At 46.4% G+C, this 22729-nt stretch overlaps 1 protein-coding gene across 4 annotated transcripts in view; it reads right to left on the minus strand.

The window, feature by feature from the left end:
- Nucleotides 1-4960: 4960 nt before the first annotated feature.
- Nucleotides 4961-22729, minus strand: part of LOC137439215 (huntingtin-interacting protein 1) — a 425088-nt gene continuing 407319 nt past the window's right edge. For all 4 annotated transcript variants that reach the window (XM_078768130.1, XM_078768129.1, XM_078768132.1 and 1 more), the window contains exon 32: nucleotides 4961-5597. In XM_078768130.1, coding sequence (XP_078624256.1) covers nucleotides 5587-5597 — 11 coding nt within the window. In that variant the 3' untranslated portion in view covers nucleotides 4961-5586. The remainder of the gene's footprint in view (nucleotides 5598-22729) is intronic.

Genomic DNA, 22729 nt, shown 5'->3' on the forward strand with positions numbered 1-22729 from the left:
AATGCCCATGTCAATACTTTGCGTGGAACCCGATCGAATGCTTTCTCCAGATCAACAAACCCAAGAAACAACTTCTTCCTCTTCTCCATGTACTTCTCCTGCAACTGCCTCACAATGAAAAGCGCGTCTGTCATTCCTCTTCCTGGCATAAATCCAAACTGCATTTCGTCGATCTTCACTTTCTTCCTTATCCTCCTCTCCAACACCCTTTCCAATACCTTCATTCCATGCTCCAATAACTTTATCGCTCGGTACGAGCCACACTCCAGAGGGTCACCTTTCCCCTTGTATAGAGGGACGAGGGTACTCAGTTCCCAATCCACTGGAATGCGGCCTTCTTTCACCACCAGATTACAGATCTCTGTCATTCTCTTCACACCCCAACTTCCTGCTGCCTTCAACATATCTCCCACAACTCCCGTCGGCCCTCCCGCTTTTCTACCCTTCATTGCTTTTATCGCTTCCTCAACTTCCTTCTCAGTTATCTTCTCTGCCGGTCCTAAAACTGGGTTACTCTCTATGTTGCCATCCCATTCATTCTCTGTATTCAACAGCATTTCCATATATCTTTTCCATCTTCCTTTAATTCCATCTGGGTCGACAACGATTTGTCCCACTTCATCCTTCAAGCAGCTCACCCCCATCACATCACACCTGTCTTTCGCTATCTGCTTTGCAATCCTGAATACCGCTCTCTGACCCTCTTCCGAATCCAAGCGTTCTCCGAACATTTTCCTACATGCCTCCTGCGCCTTTGCTACCTCTTTCTTTGCAGCCTTCCTGGCTGCCTTATAACTTTCATGCTCTGCTGTTTCTGCTCCCGTACCCTTCGCCTTCTGCCACTCCTTGAACTTCTTCCTCTTCTCGTCAATCGTCTTTCCAACTTCATCATCCCACCACCATGTTTCCGAGTGCCTTGGTGGTCCTTTTGTCCATCCACATACCTCACCAACGGCTCCCAACAGACTAGCTTTCATTGACATCCAACCACTTTCAAGCTCAACCACATCATCCTCGACCCTACTCAGCCTCTCTTTTAATGCCTCCCTTACTGTCACCTCTTTCAACCTCCACACCTTCATTCTCGGTTGGTACTTCACCCGCCGAGCTCTCCTCGCACCTTTCACCCTTACGTCGCAGACAACCAAGTGGTGCTGTGAAACAGCCTCCTCCCCCGGGATCACCTTTGTGTCTCGGAGGTGCCCCCTATCTCGCCTACGCACCATCAGGTAGTCAACGGTTGTCGTCGACCCACCTGACGTGTATGTAACAAGCTTATTATCCTCTTTCTGGAACTGAGTATTACAAATCAACAAATCAGCTCCATCAGCAAACTCCAAAATCCTTTCACCTTCTCCATTTCTCACACCATATCCGTAACCCCCATGAACTCCTTCAAAACCATCCATACTCCTTCCCACATGTCCATTTAGGTCTCCTCCTACCACAACAATTTCCTCATCTTTCACGTTTTCCATCAGCTTCTCTATCGCACACCAGAACTTGTCCTTCTCTTCATCGCTCCGACCAACCTGCGGAGCATATCCCGAGATGACGTTCACCAAAAGCTTTCCAATCATCATTTTCACCATCATCAACCTATCACTCACTCTAGTCACACTCACCACACTGTCTACAAACTCCTCAGAAAACAGGACACCAACACCATTCACGCCCTCCAGGCACCCTTGCCACACAAACTTCTGGTGAATGGTGAATCACCATACCTGGAAAACACTGGGATGAGTTTTATTGCTCGGTCGAGATTCAAACCCACACAAGACAGCTCATAAGTGAGTGCACGTACATTGTAGATATCCCGCCAATCTGTTGCTGTTGTTAAAATGACCGAAAATTTATCTTTGATTGAAATATATATTTATATATATATATATATATATGTATATAGGTGGTGTGGAAGTTAATTTGCAACAACCTTCATTATGTGACCCTTAGTCCTGTCAAGTTTGGTTGAGATTGGATAAGTAACGACCGAATGTATTGCGGTCAAAAATCATCAGATAGACAGACAGACAGACACCAAATTGCGTATTTTAGTATGATATTATTCAAAAGATTAAAAAACTAAAAACATCGCAATACCCTGAGATATTTAAGGGACACAATGACTGCAGAGTCTAGTTTTTAAAAGGTAATCTACTGTAATAAGTGGAGTAAAAGATACATATCCTTAAAATATTATTTAATTTAATAAAATACCAAGATGTAAAGGTTCATGAAAGCACTCTGCAAAGTCTCTCACGTGTCAATTTCTCTTCCTATCCGAAGAAGGCCATTTTCTTGGAAATGTTCAAACTACATGATGAATATGTTTACAGTGCGGAGATGTACAAGGTGAAGGGTGTAAAACCTGAATGGGGCTAAACCTCTGCATGATCTGATCATGAATGTCACCAGAAGCCGGCCACGACTTGATGGAACTAGTCCACTAACTAGGTGAAGACCCATTAGATTTGACCTCGTTTCAGGAATGTCAAGCGATGCAATCAAAAGTTATGTGGTGGTGTCTGATCCTCAATTCGGCTAAGAAACAAGTGCGGTGAATCCCAGGAAAAAAGAAAAGAAGTGATTTAGAAGTTCAAGTTTGATGTACAATTCTTACTATTGGTCGAGAGATCAATATCCATTCAGGATTTCCAAAGAAAAGACCGGCTATGCGCGAGAGCACTCGCATGAAAAATAATTTGGTTATTATTGGCCACCTGAAGCATGTGCTGAAATGTTCTCCAAGTTTAATAGTATGAAAGAGCTTGCTGCCAAAAGAGCGGCTTAATTCACAAATAAAGCTAAGTCTATTGAAAAGGAAAGTATCTGTCCTGGCCAGAAGCGAAACCGTTTTGAAATCCGGTTCAAAAGCTTTCAATATGATGCTTGGAAAAGCAGGTTACATTAACAGGCCTTTACTGGTTCAACAAAGTATGACGGTTCACACGATGACCCTTCTTCATTCGCCACGCAGAGGATGTCAGACACTCGCATTTTAACATGCCGATGATGCTTCCCTGCTCTGGCTTCATTTGCATCTGCGAAGAGAAAAAGACGCGTTTCAAAAAGCATACCGTTGACAAGACAAGAGAGGCCTTTTTGAGCAGAGGAAGATTTGTGTCAAAATGACATGTTCACGGTTTTGTGGTCTCCATCAGTCAATCACATCCTCACTTGGAGTCAGGATGAAAAGGGTTGCTCTGACTATGATTAGCAATGATGGCCTCACATGCGTGTGATTAAGAGTATCGAACATTAAGAGTATGGAGTATCGAACAACCAATAAACATGTACAGCTGGTTGTGAACAAGTCTACCCATGAACAAGTATTGCGATTTCAATACCCAAAGAGTTTGGTCCTCTTACTAACGTTGTTGTTTATCAGCAAGAAAACCAGCTGGTTATCGATTATCAAGAGGTGATTGAATGGGCCAAATATCCTTTTCCTGCGCTCAGTTAATTTGTGCGTCACATTCCTGGACTGAGCTGGCAGAATAGCCTAGACGCCCTAGGCCTCGAGGTTAGGGTTGGGGTTGGGGGTAGGTAAGAGGTATGCACACTCACCTATAAGCTATCTAGCCTGGGTTTGAATCTCGACCCAGTTATAAACTGTCACCCTGGTGTTTCATGAACAAGTCATGAACAAGTGGAAGGAATGTATGGAGAAAAAAGGTCTGAAGGTGAATATAGGAAAGACGAAGGTGATGGCAAGTGGTAAAGCATGTGGTGAGGTAGACAGAACTGGGAAGTGGCCGTGTGCTGTGTGCAGGAAGGGTGTCGGAGTGAATTCCATTCAATGTACAATGTGCGCTGAGTGGGTTCATCAAAAATGAAGTGGTTTGAGAGGGTCATTAACCAGTGTGGCAGCTACATTCAAGTGTAAGGTGTGCACAGAGGGAGCTGCAGATGGAGAAAATGTTGAGTTGGATCTTGGAGACGGCGTGAAGCTGGAAGGTGTGAAAACATTTTGTTACCTCGGAGACATGCTGAATGGAGAAGGTGGATCAGACTCGGCAACGGTTGCTGGAGTGAGATGTACATGGAAGAAGTTTCGGGATCTGAGTGGCGTGCTGACGAGGAGGGGAGTGTCGTTGAAGCTGAAGGGAAAAGTGTATGCTGCATTGCTGCATGTGTGAGAAGTGTTATAATTTATGGGAGCGAGACATGGGTAATGAACGTAGAGCAGCAATGAAGGCTGGAAAGGGTGGAAATGCGAATGGTTCGGTGGATGTGTGCAGTATCGTTGAGAGAGAGAGGAAGACAAATGATGAATTGCGAAAGATGATGGGAATAGAGCCTGTGATGGATGCTGTGAAGAGAAACAGTTTGAGATGGTTTGGTCATGTGTTGAGGAAGGATGAAAGTGACTGGTTGAGAAGAGTGATGGAAATGAATGTAGAAGGAAGTAGAGGACGGGGAAGACCGAGAAAGACTTGGCTAAAGATGGTCGAAGAAGAAATGCGGGCAAGGGGGTTAACAAGGGGAGATGCAGAAAATAGGGCAAAATGGAGAAGATTGTCATGGGGACCACAAGGCTAACCCCCACTCTTGCAGGGAAAATGGCCTTAAAATGCCTGTTATGTTTGTTGTATCCTGGTGTTTCACAAATGGGGTAATTCGTCAATGCGTGTGCCGTCCGTTGGATGGATGATAAGCTGGGCAGCTCGTCCGCCAACATTAGTTGGTGGATGTTAAAGATCCCACGGTGTCCTTCGCGGAACAAGCTATCGCCAGCACGATGACAAATTAGAAATTGCTGCTCTCACCTACAGAAGGCATTGTATCAGAATCACAGCTGTCACAGCCTCAGCCAACGATGCTACCCAGCAGCCTTGTGCTGCATAATAAAAAAGAAGAAGAAGAACGTTGTTGGACTGATGCAATTAAATTGCAAAATAAGCATTTCATTCACGTTGGCTTGCCTTCGACGGTGGCTGAAGAAAGAAAACCAGTGCAGAATTAAAATCGATTTATATTTCGTAAAAGCAGAATCTTCGCAACAGACGTCCGTACATCAAAACCAAGTGTATCGACCGGTGACATCGGAGCGCAAAGGTCCAAAAGCGGTTGGCAGTAAAATAACAGACTTACAATTAACGATTTATTTATTAGTCGGTAAGAAACTTGGGCACAATATAAGAAACCATTCCAAAGCGAGAGCATTCATTTGAACGCGTGTCTCGCTGTCGAGCTCCATGTTCCTCATCCCAAAAACACAGAAAGAGAAATAAAAGTAGCAAATAAATATGTCAAACATACCGCAATAAGAATAATTCGAAAAGTGAAATATGTAAGAAATTTACCTTGTTTTCGCTCGCGGTATTCCTAAATAAAAACACACAAGTAGAAAAGGCCAGAAAGGACAAGGCCAGTTCGGGACAAACTGACGTGTGTTGACTCCACAAGCTAAGGCGTGTCCAATTTCCCGACATGTTGGCTCATTCTTGGAGGCACGCAGGCTGTGCTTCAATTCTATTAAGGTAAACATTGGGCCAAGAAAGTACTGCGAGGCAGAGGAAGAACGAAGAACTTCGGTTGGCGTTGCTGGCTTCTGCCGAAGAATCCAAATGCCACCCGACTTTAATGCACATCTGGAAAAAAACAAAAATGAGATGAGCAATACTTTGGAGGAAGTGTGGACGAAAGCACAAAACTTTCTCCAAAGCACAAAACGTTTGCTAAACAGGTTGATAAAGTATACTGGAAGAAAAACAAAAACAAGAAAAGGAAAAAAGCAGGACTGTTTGTGTGTTTTAATTTGTTTTCCTTCTCCTTTGTCAAAAATCGCGATTGTGTGGATCAGGTGCAGCTTGGGGGACACCTTGTCAGGTGGCAGAGCCAGCCTTGTTGCCACACTTGGGGGACACCTGCCACACTTGTAGCCACACAGGGGCTCTGTGTGGCTAGTGTGATTGGCAAACTATCGATTTACGGATGGCAGACGTGAGCTCGGCGTGGCGGCGAACAGCAACGAAACGAAAGGTCTTGCATAAAAAATAGAGAAAGACGTCAATCTGCCATCACCTTGCCAATCCAATCCGTAAAAGTAGTTTGCTTCCATCTCCATTCTTAATTGCAATGGATGACAAAGGTGTTTAAATTGCATGAGGCGCCACGACGTGATTCCTCCAATGCATCCTGATGATTTTGCATCTGAGTTACCACAGTTAGCATTCCATCGAGCGGTGCATTTGGCTTTGATGACGAAGCTTAGTGCTTGGAATAAAGATGCTTTATCATCACAGAGGCCTTGAAATTATGAAATAAACCTCAAAACGCAATTAATTCCATTACAGCAGGAGCCTGTGGGTCTCTGGTGTTGGACAACGTGTGGTTGTTGCAGGAATGTAGTTTCTGGGCAAATTACAACAGCATTTACCCATTAGCTTTTCAAAAAGGTGCGAAATTTACTGTTAAAATGTTCTCACTGGAAAAGCCTTGTTTATACGAGTACAACATCTTGCATATTTACACATGGAAATAATATATATATATATATATAAACATACTACCGGTCAAAAGTTTTAGAACACCTCAATTTATCGTTTTTATTGAAATTTACGCAGTTTAATGTCTCAATGTACTCTGAAATTAAGCATAGAACAAATAAACAATTGGAGATAAAAAAAGAAATCATAGAATCATTTTGTTTAACAAAATTTAATTTCAATTTTTGACTCCGCAAAGTAGCCACCTTTTGCAGATATAACCGCTGAACACACTCGTGGCATTCTTTCTGCAATGGAAATCAAATATTGTTCGGGAAGTTCTTCCCACCACTGTTGCAGAAGTTCCCACAAATATGTTGCAGTTGTAGGTTGCTTTGCTTTCACCCTTCTGTCCAGTTCATCCCAAACCAGCTCGATGGGGTTTAAGTCTGGAGACTGTGCTGGCCATTCCATGATTTGAAGCCCACCGTCTTGTTCTTTTCCTCGAAGGTAGTTTTGACATAGCCTGGAGGTGTGTTTAGGGTCATTATCTTGCTGTAGGATGAACCCCCTGACCAACTAGGCGTATACCAGAGGGTATTGCATGGCGCTGCAAAATGCTGTGGTAGCCCTTTTGGTTCAGGGTGGCAGTCACTCTGTGCAAGTCGCCGACTCTGGATCCAGCAAAAGAGCCCCGGACCATCACGCTTCCTCCTCATGTTTGACACTGAGGAACCATCCTTTCGCCGACTTGACAGCGTACAAAAACCCTGCGTGATGAACCAAAGATTTCAAATTTTGATTCATCGGTCCATAAGACCTTCTTCCAGTCTTCAGTAGTCCACTGGCGGTGCTTCATGGCCCAGGCAAGCCTCTTTTTCTTATTTTGCCATCTTAGCAATGGCTTTCTTACTTCCACTCGACCTGTCAAACCTGCAGCTCTAAGTCTTCTCTTCACAGTTGAAACTGAGACTTGCTTACTTCGACCAGTCTTAAGCTGTGCTTGAAGCTGTTGTCCTGTGAGCCGCCTATCACGCAAGCTGTTGACTCTCAGAAACTTGTCTTCTGATTCTGTTGTGGCTTTGGGTCTGCCAGACCTCTTCCTGTCAGAGTTTCCTCCAGTTTCCAATATACTACTTCCTGCAGTGCAATATTGTCCAAATAATGCTTCAGAGGGTGTAATAACAGTCTGTTCCAATACTGCTTTTATACAGACAGGGGGTTTGTAATCAAGTAATCAGCAGAGGTTGGGACACCTGTAGGAATTGTTTGCATCAACTTTCAAGGCTTAATTTACTTACATTGCTGCAGAACAGCTGTAAGTTGTTAACCCATTACTTGTTCCCTGAAGAAGGCCTTTTTTAATAATATAACTGTGCAATTTACATTATTTTCCCGTTTTTGCTAACCTAAACTTTTTTTTTAACCTCAACAAGTTTAATGCTTTCCGTTGTACCATTTCAGGTTATTCACTGGACTTGAATTGCTTAAATTTTAATAAAAACTGGAAAAATTGAGGTGTTCTAAAACTTTTGACTGGTGGTGTATATATATGTATATATATGTGTATATATGTATATATATGTATATATATGTATATATGTATATATATGTATATATATTATATATGTATATATATGTGTATATATATGTATATATATGTATATATATGTATGTATGTATATATGTATATATATGTATGTATGTATATATATGTATGTATGTATATATATGTATGTATGTATATATGTATATATATGTATGTATGTATATATATGTATGTATATATATATGTATGTGTATATATATATATATATATATATATATATATATATATATATATATATATATATATATATTGTTGCGAATATGGAATTTGGCCTCCATATCCGCTTGTAAATATTCCCCTATTTTCCCCAATACTCCCCAACTTCCCCAATCCCCCATTCCCTAGTCCCATTGTCTGTAAACAACAATCAGTAGAGCCGACCTTCCCCTTATTCCCCCATTAAATGTCGTGCCCAGGTCCACCGCACCACACGTAGACAACTTTCGGACATCTTGCTAGTTATTTTTTTTTTTTTTTTTTTTTTTTTTTTTTTTTTTTGTATACAAGGTCGAGGCTCGTGAAAGAGCGAACATTAATCACACAGAAAGACAAACCGACACATAAAACATATAACATAGGGAGCGGTAGACAAGATGGGGAGAGAGGGGGAAGGACACAAACACAACATTTGAGAGCAGGGACCGAGAGACATGGAGACATCGAGAGATCTGAGAGAGGGCGAGGGCTTTGGGGGGGGGGGGCGTGGGAAGGGGGCGGTGGGAGAGGTATAAAACATATGGACACTGCCAGGACTTCCAGGAAAGAAGTTGGAATTTCAAACAAGGTGGATCTGGGGTGAATTAGCGGGGGTAGAAAAGTTCAAGGTTTTGGATGGGGGAAGATAAGAGATGGTGGTGAACAGCTGTTTTAAAGACCTGGAGGGAGGAGTGGGATTGAAGGGAGTGAGGGAGTTTGTTCCAGAGGCGGGAGAAAAGAGGAATGAAAGAGTGAAGGTGAGCAGAGAGCCGAGATTTCGGCAGTTTAACCATCAGAGGGTTGCTGGCAGATCTTGTGCGACCTGTAGGAATATTTGGGGGACAGAGCACAGAGAGAGCTGGGGGTGCAAGGCCGGAGAGGAGTCGGTAGAAGACAGAAAGACCACCTACCTGCCTGCGGTGAGTGAGTGAAAGGCCCTCAGAGATAGCTTCATCGCGGGAGATTCCAATAATTCTGAAAGCTTTGGTTTCAACAGCGTGAAGCCGAGCTAGGTGTGAGGCAGGAGCACCGGCCCATAGGGGAGAACAGTATTCCATTGAGCTGCGGATGAAAGCCTTGTATGTGGTGAGGAGCTCAGGTGTGCCGAGGAAGGACTTCGCACGACGGAGGATGCCCAGTCGGCGACTGGCTTTGGAGGCCAGCTTGGAAATGTGGTTTTCCCAAGAAAGATCATGGCAGATAGTGAGACCCAAAATCTTGAGCGACAGAACTTCTTGGAGAGGATTGTTGAGAAAGTAGATGGGAGGGTTGTCCAGTCGATCTTTTCGGAGAGACATAGTAAGAGTGTGAGATTTGTCAGGATTGAAAGACATGTTCCACTTGTTTGACCAGTCTGTGATTTTGTCCAGGTCTTCAGAGAGTGAGGAGGCAGCAGACTGCCGATCTGAGGGAAGAGGAATGGAGCGGCAGAGAGTGGAGTCATCAGCAAAGAGATAGAGAGGATTTTCTATTCTTAGTCTATGTCAGTTAAGGCCTCGTTTCCATTAATTATGACTCTTCGTTGCACCAGAATGTGATTATATGGCATCAGTAGTGAGTTTAGGACCTTTCCCATACCTCCTTCCATCTTCCATACCTCCTTCCATCTTCTTCCACAACTATAACTACAACAACAGAGGAGATGGGGGCGGCGCGGCGGCGCGGGGGAGGATGCGTCCTCACACCGGCTCGGCGCTCCACGGGGTTACCAGAGGGGCTGGCTGTCAGCTCCTCGTCAAGGGCGGAGCCTGGTAACCCCCCCGCACCCAATCAGAAGGGCGGACCGATTCCATCTGGGGCGGAGCTAACGAGCCGAGGGCGTGTCACTCCCCGCCGGATATACGTGGCGACTTAGCGGACGTGACGTGAGATGCGCCCCCAGCTGGAGAAAGAAGTACCTGCGCGCGCTGAGTCAGAGGCGCCCCGCCTGAGAAAGAACGTTGCCTGCGATCGCTGAGAGAGAAAGACCCGCCTGAGAAAGAACGTCCCCTCCGAGCGCTGTGACCTCCCCGCATCTTTGGACCGGACCGAACCGTGTGGATTCTGCCCCGAGCCCAGGCGCACCTGGAGCCACCGATACCTGCCTTTCCCTGCCATCAACCCCCGTGTGAGTCAGCCGTTGTCCCGTTTATCTGTCGTCTGTCCGGGGTCAATATAAGAGTGTGTCTAAGTGCCTGTCTTCCTGTGATATACCTCTAGCCCCTGTAATCTAACCTTTCCGTACGAATATAATTGAGAATCGAAACATTGGTGTCTGTCATTATAATCCAGCCGGGTGTCTTCTTTTCCTTTATTGATCCAGCGTAGCGCGGCTCCGTCAACGTCGAGTATAATCGGGTAATTTGTGCGGACACGACGGCCATTCCGCTCGGCCCACCTTAACATCAAAGTCGTGTCTGTAACAATTGGTGTCGAGGAGTGAGATTCGGACCCGGGACTAAATTAGTTAGGCCCAAATTTTGGGAGGGAAAATCGATTCGGAGCGCGTACTGCGCTCGACAAAATCGATCCGGAGCGCGGTCCCGCGGTTACTGCGCTCGACGAAATTATAACAGCAAAATTTGGATTTGTGTTACGAAACTCGAATTTTGAAAGTCGCGCTATGGCGGATCAAGACGGCTGGGGTCCGGTAGGGAAGAGTGAAGCAGGGTCGGTCCAGGACCAAATTGAGACACGTGAGGAGAGCGAAACAGCGGGGGTAGCAGACGCGCGAAATGGCGCCTCGCACATAGCTACGGCGGCCGCACCCGCTGCACAAGTGGGAGGGATGGCCCAAATGCAGGCCCTCATGGAGCAATTTATGATGCAAATGACGGCCCTTATGGAAAAGAATAGTGAGCAAATAGGGGTAATGGGGAAACGGATAGATGCTCGGAGTGAGCAATTGGGGGTAATGGGAAACCAATTGGGGGTAATGGGAAACGAAATGGGGGTAATGAGGGACGAAGCGAGGGGTACCAGTGAGGGATTAGACAATAATTTTAAGGGATTAGACAATAATTTTAAGGGATTAGACATGAAATTTGGGAAATTAGACGATAGATTAGGGGAAATACAGGAGGGGTTAACGGGGGTAGAAAACAGAATGGCCGCTCAAGAGAATCAAATGGAAGGGATGCAAAAAGGGTTAGAGGGGTTAGAAAACACCATGGAAGGCAAATTGAGGGACATGAGGGACCAAGCGGAAAGGGAAGTTAAACAAATGGGGCAGCAGATAGAGGGGGTCAGAATGGGGGTAGAAACCAAACTGGATGCTCACAGGGAGGAAATGGAGCAGATGAGGGTGGCATCTGGGCAGGAGATGCAAGTGATGGGAGAGGAGATCAGAAGAGGAGTGAGTGAGGAGGTCGGAGGAGTGCGCGAGGAGGTGAGGCACTGTAAGGAGCACATGGAGAAGGAGGTGAGAAAGGGGACTGTAAAGTTACAAGGGGGCATAGAGGTCCTGACGCAGGAGGTGGAACAGCTGACGGAGGGACAAAAAGGACTAACGGAGCAGGTTCAAAGGAACACTGCGGTATTGGGAGGTTTAAAAGCGACACAAAACGACATAAAAAACGACTTGATAGCGACGAAGAGGGAATGTCAGATGGTACGAGAGGGACTGACAACGAGGTTGGACGAGGTGGTAGAGGTAATGGAGACGAAGGACCGGCAGGTGAGGACGCACATGGAAACGGTCAAGGTAGCCTTAGAGGATGAGCTTGAGGAGACGTACCGGGACATAAAAGAGGTGAAGCAGAAATTAGAAGAAGTGGAAGAAGGGGTGAGCGAAACTAAGAAGCGACGGAGAGAGGATAACAAAGAGATAAAAGAGGAGATAAAAGAATTGGTCCAAAGTCTGTGTTTGGATCGTGATGATGTGCTCATTAACCGGATGAGGGATTCGCAGGTGATGGAGGAGAAGCGAAGAGGAAGAGGACCCGGTGTAAGTGGTGACCAATATGGTCGTGCGTATGATGCGCCAGGGGATTTAAGAAGCTTGGGGGTCGAGATAGACCCGGGTGTTCGTGAGAGGCCGTTGGTGAAGTGTGCGACAGGTCTGGTGTGCGAAAAAGGAGGTGTGCAAGAAAGTCCGACTGGGGTGTGTGAGGAAAAAGTGTGTGCCAAGGAGTGAGGGTGCTGGCGAGAGTGAGTCGGTCGTAGCGCGTGTGCGAGGGGGCACATGGAAGCGCGGGGTGGTGAGTGTTACAGAGGGTGTGACGGGAGAGTGTGCGCAAGAGTGTGCGCGAGAAAGGTGTGTGACGGACAGGTGCATGGGGAAAGAGTGCGCTGTCAGAAGTAAGGAAGAGTGTCCACCTGTGGTGAGTGTTACAGAGGGTGTAACGGGAGAGTGTGCGCGAGAAAGGTGTGTGACGGACAGGTGCATGAGGAAAGAGTGCGCTGTCAGAAGTAAGGAAGAGTGTCCACCTGTGGTGAGTGTTACAGAGGGTGTAACGGGAGAGTGTGCGCGAGAAAGGTGTGTGACGGACAGGTGCATGAGGAAAGAGTGCGCTGTCAGAAGTAAGGAAGAGTGTCCACCTGTGGTGAGTGTTACAGAGGGTGTAATGGGAGAGTGTGCGCGAGAAAGGTGTGTGACGGACAGGTGCATGAGGAAAGAGTGCGCTGTCAGAAGTAAGGAAGAGTGTCCACCTGTGGTGAGTGTTACAGAGGGTGTAACGGGAGAGTGTGCGCGAGAAAGGTGTGTGACGGACAGGTGCACGAGGAAAGAGTGCGCTGTCAAGAGTAAAGGTGAGTGCGCTGTCAAGAATGGAGGTGAGAGTAGTGAGAGTGACATGGAGCGTGAGTTAGTTGTGACAGGTGAGAGAGGATGTACACCTGGGATGGAAGGATGCACACCTGGAATGGTAGAGCGTGAGTGGGAATGCACGCTGGAGTTGGTGGTGAGGCACGTGGTTGGGTGTGTGAATGAGGGCACACCTGTGATTGTCACAGAGGAGGTGACTGAGGAGGGGCGCGAAGAGGTGTTTTGGTGAGGTGTGCGAGCAACGAATGTGTGCCAAAGTGTTCGGTGGTCAGGTGTGTGACCAAGGCTGTGAGTGGAATGGGTGTACCTGGGTGTGTAAGGAAAGGTACGAGGAGCATGGGCACGGCTGGATGTGTGAGCAAGGAACGGGCTGCGGGGTGCAAGCGCCCAGGTGAAGCATCAACGGTGACCGGGGTAGAGTTTAGAACGACTTATAGCCGAATCGGGCCCTCGGTGCGTACTGGGCCTCGCTTTGAACGGCCGCGTCCGTGCTCCACGAGGCGGAGCGGGCAGCCCGATAGGAAGGGTCGTTATGGCGACCGCGTTTTGTTGAGACGTGCCGGCAGGTCGAGATCGGGACATTGGATGGCTCCACGCCGAGGTGGTGTGTGGGATCTCGGCACGGGTAAGCCCCCGTCCCTGCACCGAGTGCCGGACGCATCCAGCCGCTGGCACAAAACAACCAGCATCCATTGCTTGGCTTTACGAAGCCGGGCTTTGGACAGGGATTGGCGCACCGAGAGGTATTAGTGAGTCGACTGGGTGACGAGGTTAGTGTTTTGGACCCAAAATTGGAGAAAAACAAAATTTGATGATTGGCAAGGGATTGGCAGTAGTGATTGGCAGATGATGGGCAGTGATTGGCAAATTTTTAATTTGTTGAAATTTGATGTGCAAAATTGGTAGTGAGAGACCCCCGATGTGGTGGGATGGCAAATCCACCATCCTTCCCATGCGGGGGCAAAGGAGCAATAGCTTATGGGGTTGATGGCAGTGAAAACTAGCCCGGGTGGGTTAGGTTATATTGATAGGGATCTAGCGAAGATGACATTAGGTAACGTTAAGTTTAGTTAGTGACTGATACCTGTAGTGGGGACGCAGGTAGATTAGTATGGATGATAATGACGTGGGAGCGCAATAGTTTAAAGGGACGACTGGGAAGCGCAAGTTTCAGAAGGGAGTAGTTAGCTGAGATGATGCTGTGTGTGTGAGAATTGAACAGGTGTGATTGCACAGGTGTGCAACTGGACAGGTGTGTGGAGCAGTGTATGAGTAGTGAGTGTTGTGGATCAGCGCGAATGCGCTTGGGGAGAGAAGGGTGCAGGTGGCACCAGGTGTGAGAGCACAGGTGTGCAAGTACAGGTGTGTGGAGAGAGTTGGAGTGAGTGGTACGGAGTGGTGTGCATGGTGCGAAGGTGTGGATGGGGGAAGAGTGGACCCCTTTCACGGATACCCGGGGCGGGTAGTGTAAGTGTTAGGTAGAGGGTACAGGTAAATTGTGGTTGGATATTGGCATTTGTGGTGCGGGTGAAAGAATGGTACATGGATGGGTGCATTAGTGTTGTGGAAATGGCTGGGCGTGTAGCCTGTTAGTGTGTGTAGTTGGTTGGGCACTCCACCACTGTGAGGATGTCGGCCAGGTGAGGCCGCAGGTGGGCTCTGGGAGCCGGTAGAGTTGGGGATGGGGCCCGAGGATCCGGAGGATGGACCCGGGTAGCCCAGTGCCAGAGAGGGCACCGAGTGGGGAGAGTGCCAGAGGGCCTTCCCCTGGTAGTTAGGTTAGGGTAAGGAGCAGGTAAGCTCGGAGGCAACTGCAGTGGTGGAGGTGTGCAGGTGGGTAGACCCACTGGGAGAGGTACACGTCGCAGCCCAGAAATTGTACGAGGGCACCGGGAGATGAATCGGGGGAGTGAGACCCCAAATTGAAGAGCACCACAGTTTGGCCAATGGGAATTGGTTTTTAGAACCCATAGTGTAAGAGGGCCAATGGTTTGGCCGGAGAAAGACCCCGGGTAGTGTAAAGTTGTTAAAGTCATTTAGGAAATAGTTAGGATTGATGAACCTGTCGCACCATACGCAGCCACTTACCTGTGGTGATGATGATGACTCCACACCTGTGTTTTCTTTGTTTTGTTGCAGGAGATGAATCGCTGTGTGGATTTGTGAGACGCATCACGACGTGGATGAGACATTGGGGTGATTCCATCTCTCCCTCCCTAGGAGGGACTGATGATGAATTGGTAATGGCAAATTTTGATGTTCAGTTGGAGATGGCAAATTTTGATGAGAGTTGAAAATGGCAAATTTGATTGGTTAGGAGGGAGAGAAGACGAATTTGGTATATGGGAGGAACGGGGAAGACAGTAGGGATGTTTGTTGATTTGTAAAGTAGATGTTTATGGGTAGTGTTGTGTTGTGTGGATACAGTAAGGGGTAAGGGAGGGGCCATGTAGGTTACCTGGTGGGGGGGGGGGGCGTACGATAGGAACGTACCTGTCTCACCTGGTTCCCATGTGCCCCCAGTGTGCATTACCTTATATTGCGTGCACTTTTGCGCCCTTACCACCTTACTCACTTGTCTGCTTCTTTTGTCTCCCGCCTCCGAGGATCTGGCTTTGGGGTAGAGAGAGAGGAGAGAGAGGTGCTGGCTGCGCAGTTGTGGGCCTGCACTTTCGCTGTTTGCTGCCGGGATCGATACACCATATGGACCGCAATGTTTGTGGCCACCCACAATGGACCGCAGTTCGTTTGCGGCCAAGCACCACCCGGGGATGGACCTATGGGTCAACGTGGCACCTATGCCATACAGGTGAACCACTTTTAGTTAACACCAAGTGCACCACAAGAAGAGCAAGAGACACCTGCAGGGTTAGGGGTTGTCGAATTTATTTTTATTCCAATGAACAATGGTGACTGCACCGATTGGTGGTGGGGTGGTGCTTTTGATGCTCGGGAAGGGTGCTCTGCACGTTATTAAAGGCCGTCGGCCACAGAGCACTCGTGGGTTGGTGTATCGATGCTGGCAAGCGCGCTCTCTCTATGCATAACATCTGCATGTGTTCCTCCAAAAACAGGTCCTGGATCGTAGTGTAAATAGCAGCGTAGTCGTGTAAATAATGCTCCCTACCGGCTGTATGTTTAGTTTGAGAATTCTTTCCGGATTCGGTTATCCTGTGGGTGTGTTTCTGTGAGGAGAAGGGTGCAACGTCGCAGGGGGACATATTTACTCATTCGTGAATATCTGTAAAACTGTCGCACTCAGGGTAGAGTTAATAGTAGAGGGAACTACATTGCGTGCCACACTAAAGTAGGTAAAAATTTATCGGGTCGGGACGCCCCGAGGGTAGAGAAGGGTGCAATGTTGCGAATATGGAATTTGGCCTCCATATCCGCTTGTAAATATTCCCCTATTTTCCCCAATACTCCCCAACTATCCCCAATCCCCCATTCCCTAGTCCCATTGTCTGTAAACAACAATCAGTAGAGCCGACCTTCCCCTTATTCCCCCATTAAATGTCGTGCCCAGGTCCACCGCACCACACGTAGACAACTTTCGGACATCTTGCTAGTTATTCTTAGTCTATGTCAGTTAAGGCCTCGTTTCCATTAATTATGACTCTTCGTTGCACCAGAATGTGATTATATGGCATCAGTAGTGAGTTTAGGACCTTTCCCATACCTCCTTCCATCTTCCATACCTCCTTCCATCTTCTTCCACAACTATAACTACAACAACAGAGGAGATGGGGGCGGCGCGGCGGCGCGGGGAGGATGCGTCCTCACACCGGCTCGGCGCTCCACGGGGTTACCAGAGGGGCTGGCTGTCAGCTCCTCGTCAAGGGCGGAGCCTGGTAACCCCCCCGCACCCAATCAGAAGGGCGGACCGATTCCATCTGGGGCGGAGCTAACGAGCCGAGGGCGTGTCACTCCCCGCCGGATATACGTGGCGACTTAGCGGACGTGACGTGAGATGCGCCCCCAGCTGGAGAAAGAAGTACCTGCGCGCGCTGAGTCAGAGGCGCCCCGCCTGAGAAAGAACGTTGCCTGCGATCGCTGAGAGAGAAAGACCCGCCTGAGAAAGAACGTCCCCTCCGAGCGCTGTGACCTCCCCGCATCTTTGGACCGGACCGAACCGTGTGGATTCTGCCCCGAGCCCAGGCGCACCTGGAGCCACCGATACCTGCCTTTCCCTGCCATCAACCCCCGTGTGAGTCAGCCGTTGTCCCGTTTATCTGTCGTCTGTCCGGGGTCAATATAAGAGTGTGTCTAAGTGCCTGTCTTCCTGTGATATACCTCTAGCCCCTGTAATCTAACCTTTCCGTACGAATATAATTGAGAATCGAAACATTGGTGTCTGTCATTATAATCCAGCCGGGTGTCTTCTTTTCCTTTATTGATCCAGCGTAGCGCGGCTCCGTCAACGTCGAGTATAATCGGGTAATTTGTGCGGACACGACGGCCATTCCGCTCGGCCCACCTTAACATCAAAGTCGTGTCTGTAACAATATATATACAGATATATATATATATATACAGATATATATATATATATATACAGATATATATATATATATACAGATATATATATATATATACAGATATATATATATATATACAGATATATATATATATATATATACAGATATATATATATATATATATATATATACATATATATATATATATATATATACAGATATATATATATATATATATATATATATATATATATATATATACATATATATATATATATACATATATATATATACATACATATATATATATATATACATATATATATATATATATATATGTCAAGTAGTAGATTTGTTATTGCCTAAAGTTCAGTTATAGACGTTGGGTGTTAATGTGTTATGATTTATATGATGTCTAAAAATGCTATTTCATAAAGTAAATAAAGGGTTTTTGCTTCGTTTTAGTTTTGGATGAGGAAAAGCTTAAAATGAGGTCATGCTGAACAGATTGTATACGTGTGCTTTTTTCGAGGCTGGTCGTAAAACCACGCCCACATGCGCTTGTTTTAGCGTAATGCTAGTAGAATGACATGATCGTTAACCATATATATTTTGTTTTAATCTCAGCAACGCATGACTCTGTATAAACATGCTTTGGATTACTCATGTACACAAACCCATAAAATATATGGGTTTGTTTGGCTAAGCATACACTCTTCTCTTTGTGAGTTACAGTTCTGTTTTCTCGGAGCCCAGAAAAACAATTGGTCCAAATGATAAAGGAAAGGCTGACTCCCCCGAATTATAACGGTGGGAGGAACCTCTCCCAGTGTTGTTTGTTCCCTCGGAGATTTCCTGATAAAACGTGTCCCTATATAAATGGACTGGGAATCAATGTGTTTTCAGGAAGGCTTGACGTGGCATGTTCTTGCTGTAGATTGCTGTAGACGTCGGTCTCCTCCGGATCCGTATAAGTTGGTTTATTAATAAAGCTGCGCCATTTTTCAGGCTATTTGTGGACTTCTTTTGCAAACGAAGAGCTGATTCTTCACAGATGGTACCAGGAGTGGGGTGTCAACAGACGCGGAGGACGGGAAACGGAGCCCGAGGGACAGGAGGAAGGCTGACCTGAGGCCGGCGCCGGCACGCTGATTTGATTAAGGTGGGAGTTGTTTTATATCAGAGGGCTATTATTCCAAATTCGTACCTTCCTCCTTCGAGCGGGTTCAGTCTCCTTGTCTTCCCCGCTGTCTGCACTCGAACAGAAATTGTAAGTAGAGGCTCATTTAGGCCTCAGAATGACGTAGCTTTGTTAAAGCCAGGATAAACAAGTAAGGATAAACCAGTAAGGACTTAACAGTAAGCTTAAAGTTACAGTTAGCACCAGGAGGGGAAAATGAGGTCGGACAGCCATATAGGTTGAAACCAGGTGGCCAAGATTTTTCCAGGAAGGAACAGCCCAGAGACAAGATGGGGTATGCCATTGCATGCCAGGGAACGAAGGGCTGTGGCTAAACTTAGATAAAAGGCCATAGGTTAACTTAGAAGGCCAAAGGGACATGGCCAGGAAAAGGGAAATGCGCAGGTACCATAGGTTTGACAAGAAGGTAGTGACAACTACGAGGTCAAGCCAGGAAGTTCTAGACAAGAGGTCCAGATAAAGCAGGCCAGGACCTGGTGGACAAGAGAAAATAAATAAGCTCACAGGAAATGGGCCAGGTGAAACAATTAAGGAGGTAGTTAAGCAAGCAAATCAGCGGCTAATGCCGCTCGTCCATAATCCGGACCAAGACCCCGCGAAAGGGGAGGTAGCCACCATGCCCCCAACCCCCCCCCCAAGACCTGAGCTCAGCCCCGGGGCTCTAGGCAACACCCCAACACCCCCCGCCCTGCCTCCCCTTTCCACCTCAACCCACCCCCCGTCCAACCAGCCCCAACAATCCTTTTCCTTGAATGAGAGACGTAACATGAATGAGCAAAGATTGTTTGGGAGTGGCTGGAGGGAGGCATGATTTGAGTCGATCTGAGTTTCGCGCGAAGAATGGGAGACTCACTCGTATATGAATGAGGAATGAATGTATATTGGGATGTTAATTGACGTGTGTGTCTGGCCAATGTGTTTGTCTGTGTGTCATGTGCAAAGCAGAGGGTTTCGGTGTGAAACTTTGTAAGCGATCTGCTCGACTTGGGGGAAATTCAGGCCGGGAATGTCCATTTTAACGTCTATCCGAGAGAACAGGCGAGGTCCTGAACTGAGTCCGGATTTTCATCTGTTTGGGAGTTGTTTGGGAAGCGAATTGATATAAATCGGGTCAGGAAAGCACCCGGAGTGCCCTTGTCGATCTACTGTTGATATGAAGCGGTTTCTTGGAGATGGTTGCAGAATTCGAATCAATATGTGTGTTTTACTTGAATTGAAGAGTTCATTCAATGGCAGATATTGTGGATTGTATGTGTGGGATGTATCGCTGAGGCAGCTCACCTTTGAAATTGGTGTCATATAGTGCATTTTGGGGTCGGGTGCGATGAGGTTGCTCAGAGTGCCGGCGATAACTCGCCCACTCTCAGAGGAAGTGTGTGCCCAAATGCATTGTGGGTCATTTCGACTTTGCTGGATGTCGGACGTTCACATGTCAGTATCTTGTCAGAATCTTCTTCTTCATGTCATGTCCTTCATCCTTCATCTTCTTGTCAGAATTAGACATGAGTCATGAGCCATGTCGGAATAGTGGCCGGCTGCGACATATATGCCAGGCAATGTCACAGGACGAATACGTTACTTATAAGATGGATTTTTATTTAAGATGGATTTATAAGATGGATAGATGGATGGATTTATTTAAGATGGCTAAAATAAACGATTTCAAGACAGAGTAATTAATTTCCGGAGTCAAGTTCCAACAGGAAGTCTTGTTCATACAGTAAGGTACAGTGCGGAGTGGCGGCTGGAAGATGCATCGAAGCATTTGGGATGATCGATGCGCCGGACAAAGGGTATGCTGGCGAACGATGCTGATAAGGTTAAGTTATTAAAACGCATATGGGTCTGGAGGCAGATAATGTGGGACAAGCTGCCTCACGGGCGCTGCAGGGAGAGTATTTGGAAATTCAATAATTTGAGCAGAAATGTCACGTTTTCAACAGAACGCTGATCCGAGGAAAGAGGAATATCGAGGTTTCAACTGTCGGTATGTGGTGTGGCTTGTGCCAAGGTGTGGACGCGAGGAGGTGCGTTGATGAAGCGTTGTGCGAACGAGGAAGGATGTGCGATGGGCATTGTGAAGCACGCCTCGTACGGAAGGTCCTTGGACGAAGTGTGACGGTTGTTGGATTCGTAGAAGTTAGCATTATGCTATGTAGAGCCACATTAATGGTCATTTGTCCATTGTCGCCGGACTTGCATTACTTGTGGGATAATAAAGCGCTGGTTACCCCAATTCGAAGTTTGACCTTTTAAAGTTTAGTTGACCTTTGTTCAAGATATGCAAGGGAAAGGTCAGAGGTAATTCACTAACCTTGGAAGAACGACAGGCGGAGTCAGTCTACAGGGTGTTGCTTTAACGACAGGATATAGAACCTAAATCTGGGGAGAATATCGGGACATTATATTGTGGGTAAAACCAAAATCATGTACATAATTAGTGGACAGAGAATACAGTACGCTTGGAATTTAATTTAACCGGGCCGAGCGGTGGGGATTTGAGATGGATTTGAGTCACGTTAAACGGAGGACATTTGTGAGGATGAAGAGATGCAAGTAACGTGGATTAAATTGTGGTATCACGAGTTGGGTGCCAGAGATATTGTGGTTATTATAACTCACTGAGTATAGGGGGCGCCGGGCGCACCGAGTACAGATCGGGTTGCATGATGGAGCACGCATGCATGGATTTTGGCTTTGCGAGGCCCCGGATAGAAATTGGCATTTCGATGCGGTGGATTATATTGTACCTGCCCGGAAAGGGGATGTCCTGTGCTGGGGCTGGCGACATGCCTCTGTTATTTGTCTGTCTGTCGGTCTGATTGTAAGTCTTTGGTACTGGGAGGGCTAATTGAGTGCTTAGGCGTCATTGTTCCATGGAGGCAGGTCCGGGGGTTTTGGTCCAGCCTGCAAGGAGTCCAAGGGCTTGTTTTAGGGCTGGGTCGCCAAAAATGGGATGCTGTGCCCATCTGGATGTAAAATTATCCATCAAGGACGGGGAATAATGTGCAGTGTGATTGGGTAAGAGGTAAAGGCCATAAAACACCAACCCCATGAGGAACGAAATAAATGGAGAGATGTTGGGATCACATGATGGTTGGGATTGAAGAACAACCTACTGGGATTTCAAACCTGTGTTTGGGTCTGGGGCAACTGGGTGATGGGCAACAGTGTATGAGTGAGTAATTATGATCTGTTTAAGTGTAAGAGGCGGTGGAGAAGAAAGGGGTGATGAAAAGTTATTTGTTTTAGTGTGAAGTAGGTTGGTTGCTTATTTGTCACAGTAAGATGAGAGTTGTGTTTTTAAGCTTGGTCTTTGAATGAATTGTTGCTTGGAATGTGTTGATTGGAAAAGTGATTTCTGATCGCTGATCCGATCTGGTTTTGAATTGTTGATTTAATTTTGAATTGATTGGAGGTAATAAGGATTTGTGTTGATTTCCTGATTTGAGTTGATCTGGAAACGAAGACAGATGGGATTAATGTGTATATCAGGAACAATTTGGAAAAGAAATATGGATATATGACATTACTAAAATATAACCAAGCAATTGAGAGTTCTTGGGTTAATGGGATATAAATAAATGCATCTACAAGTTGATGGTTTATAAAAATTTAGGTCTGGATGATACTTAAACGATGAACAATGTTGGCAATATACAAAGAATGTGACTTGTTTTTGGGGGGAAAACATGTGGTTTAAATTTGGTTGGCTAAGTTTTAAAGATGGAGATGTTTCACAGAACTCTTATGATTATTTACATGAGTGGTGGACTATTCCATGGCGAAGCATTTTTCAGTTTTTATGATTAAGGTTTAAGGTCTTTATGATCTGTTTAGTGTATTTTTCAAAGGAGAGGGTTTTGGTCAATGATGATGCCAAGATTCCGGATGTGGATACTGGGAAACCATCGATGTTGGGGGGAATGAAGATTAATTCAGATTTAGCGTAGTTAAGTTCGAGGAAGCTGATCTGAAGCTAGAATTTTATTTCAGTTAGGCAGTTTGTCAGGATAGAGTGGGTGGTGGTGGAGCACGATTTGGTGGAGATGAAAAAGCTGGATGTCA

The sequence above is a fragment of the Myxine glutinosa genome, chromosome 14, assembly GCF_964187855.1.
Source record: "Myxine glutinosa chromosome 14, kmMyxGlut1.1, whole genome shotgun sequence".
NCBI lineage: Eukaryota > Metazoa > Chordata > Myxini > Myxiniformes > Myxinidae > Myxine > Myxine glutinosa.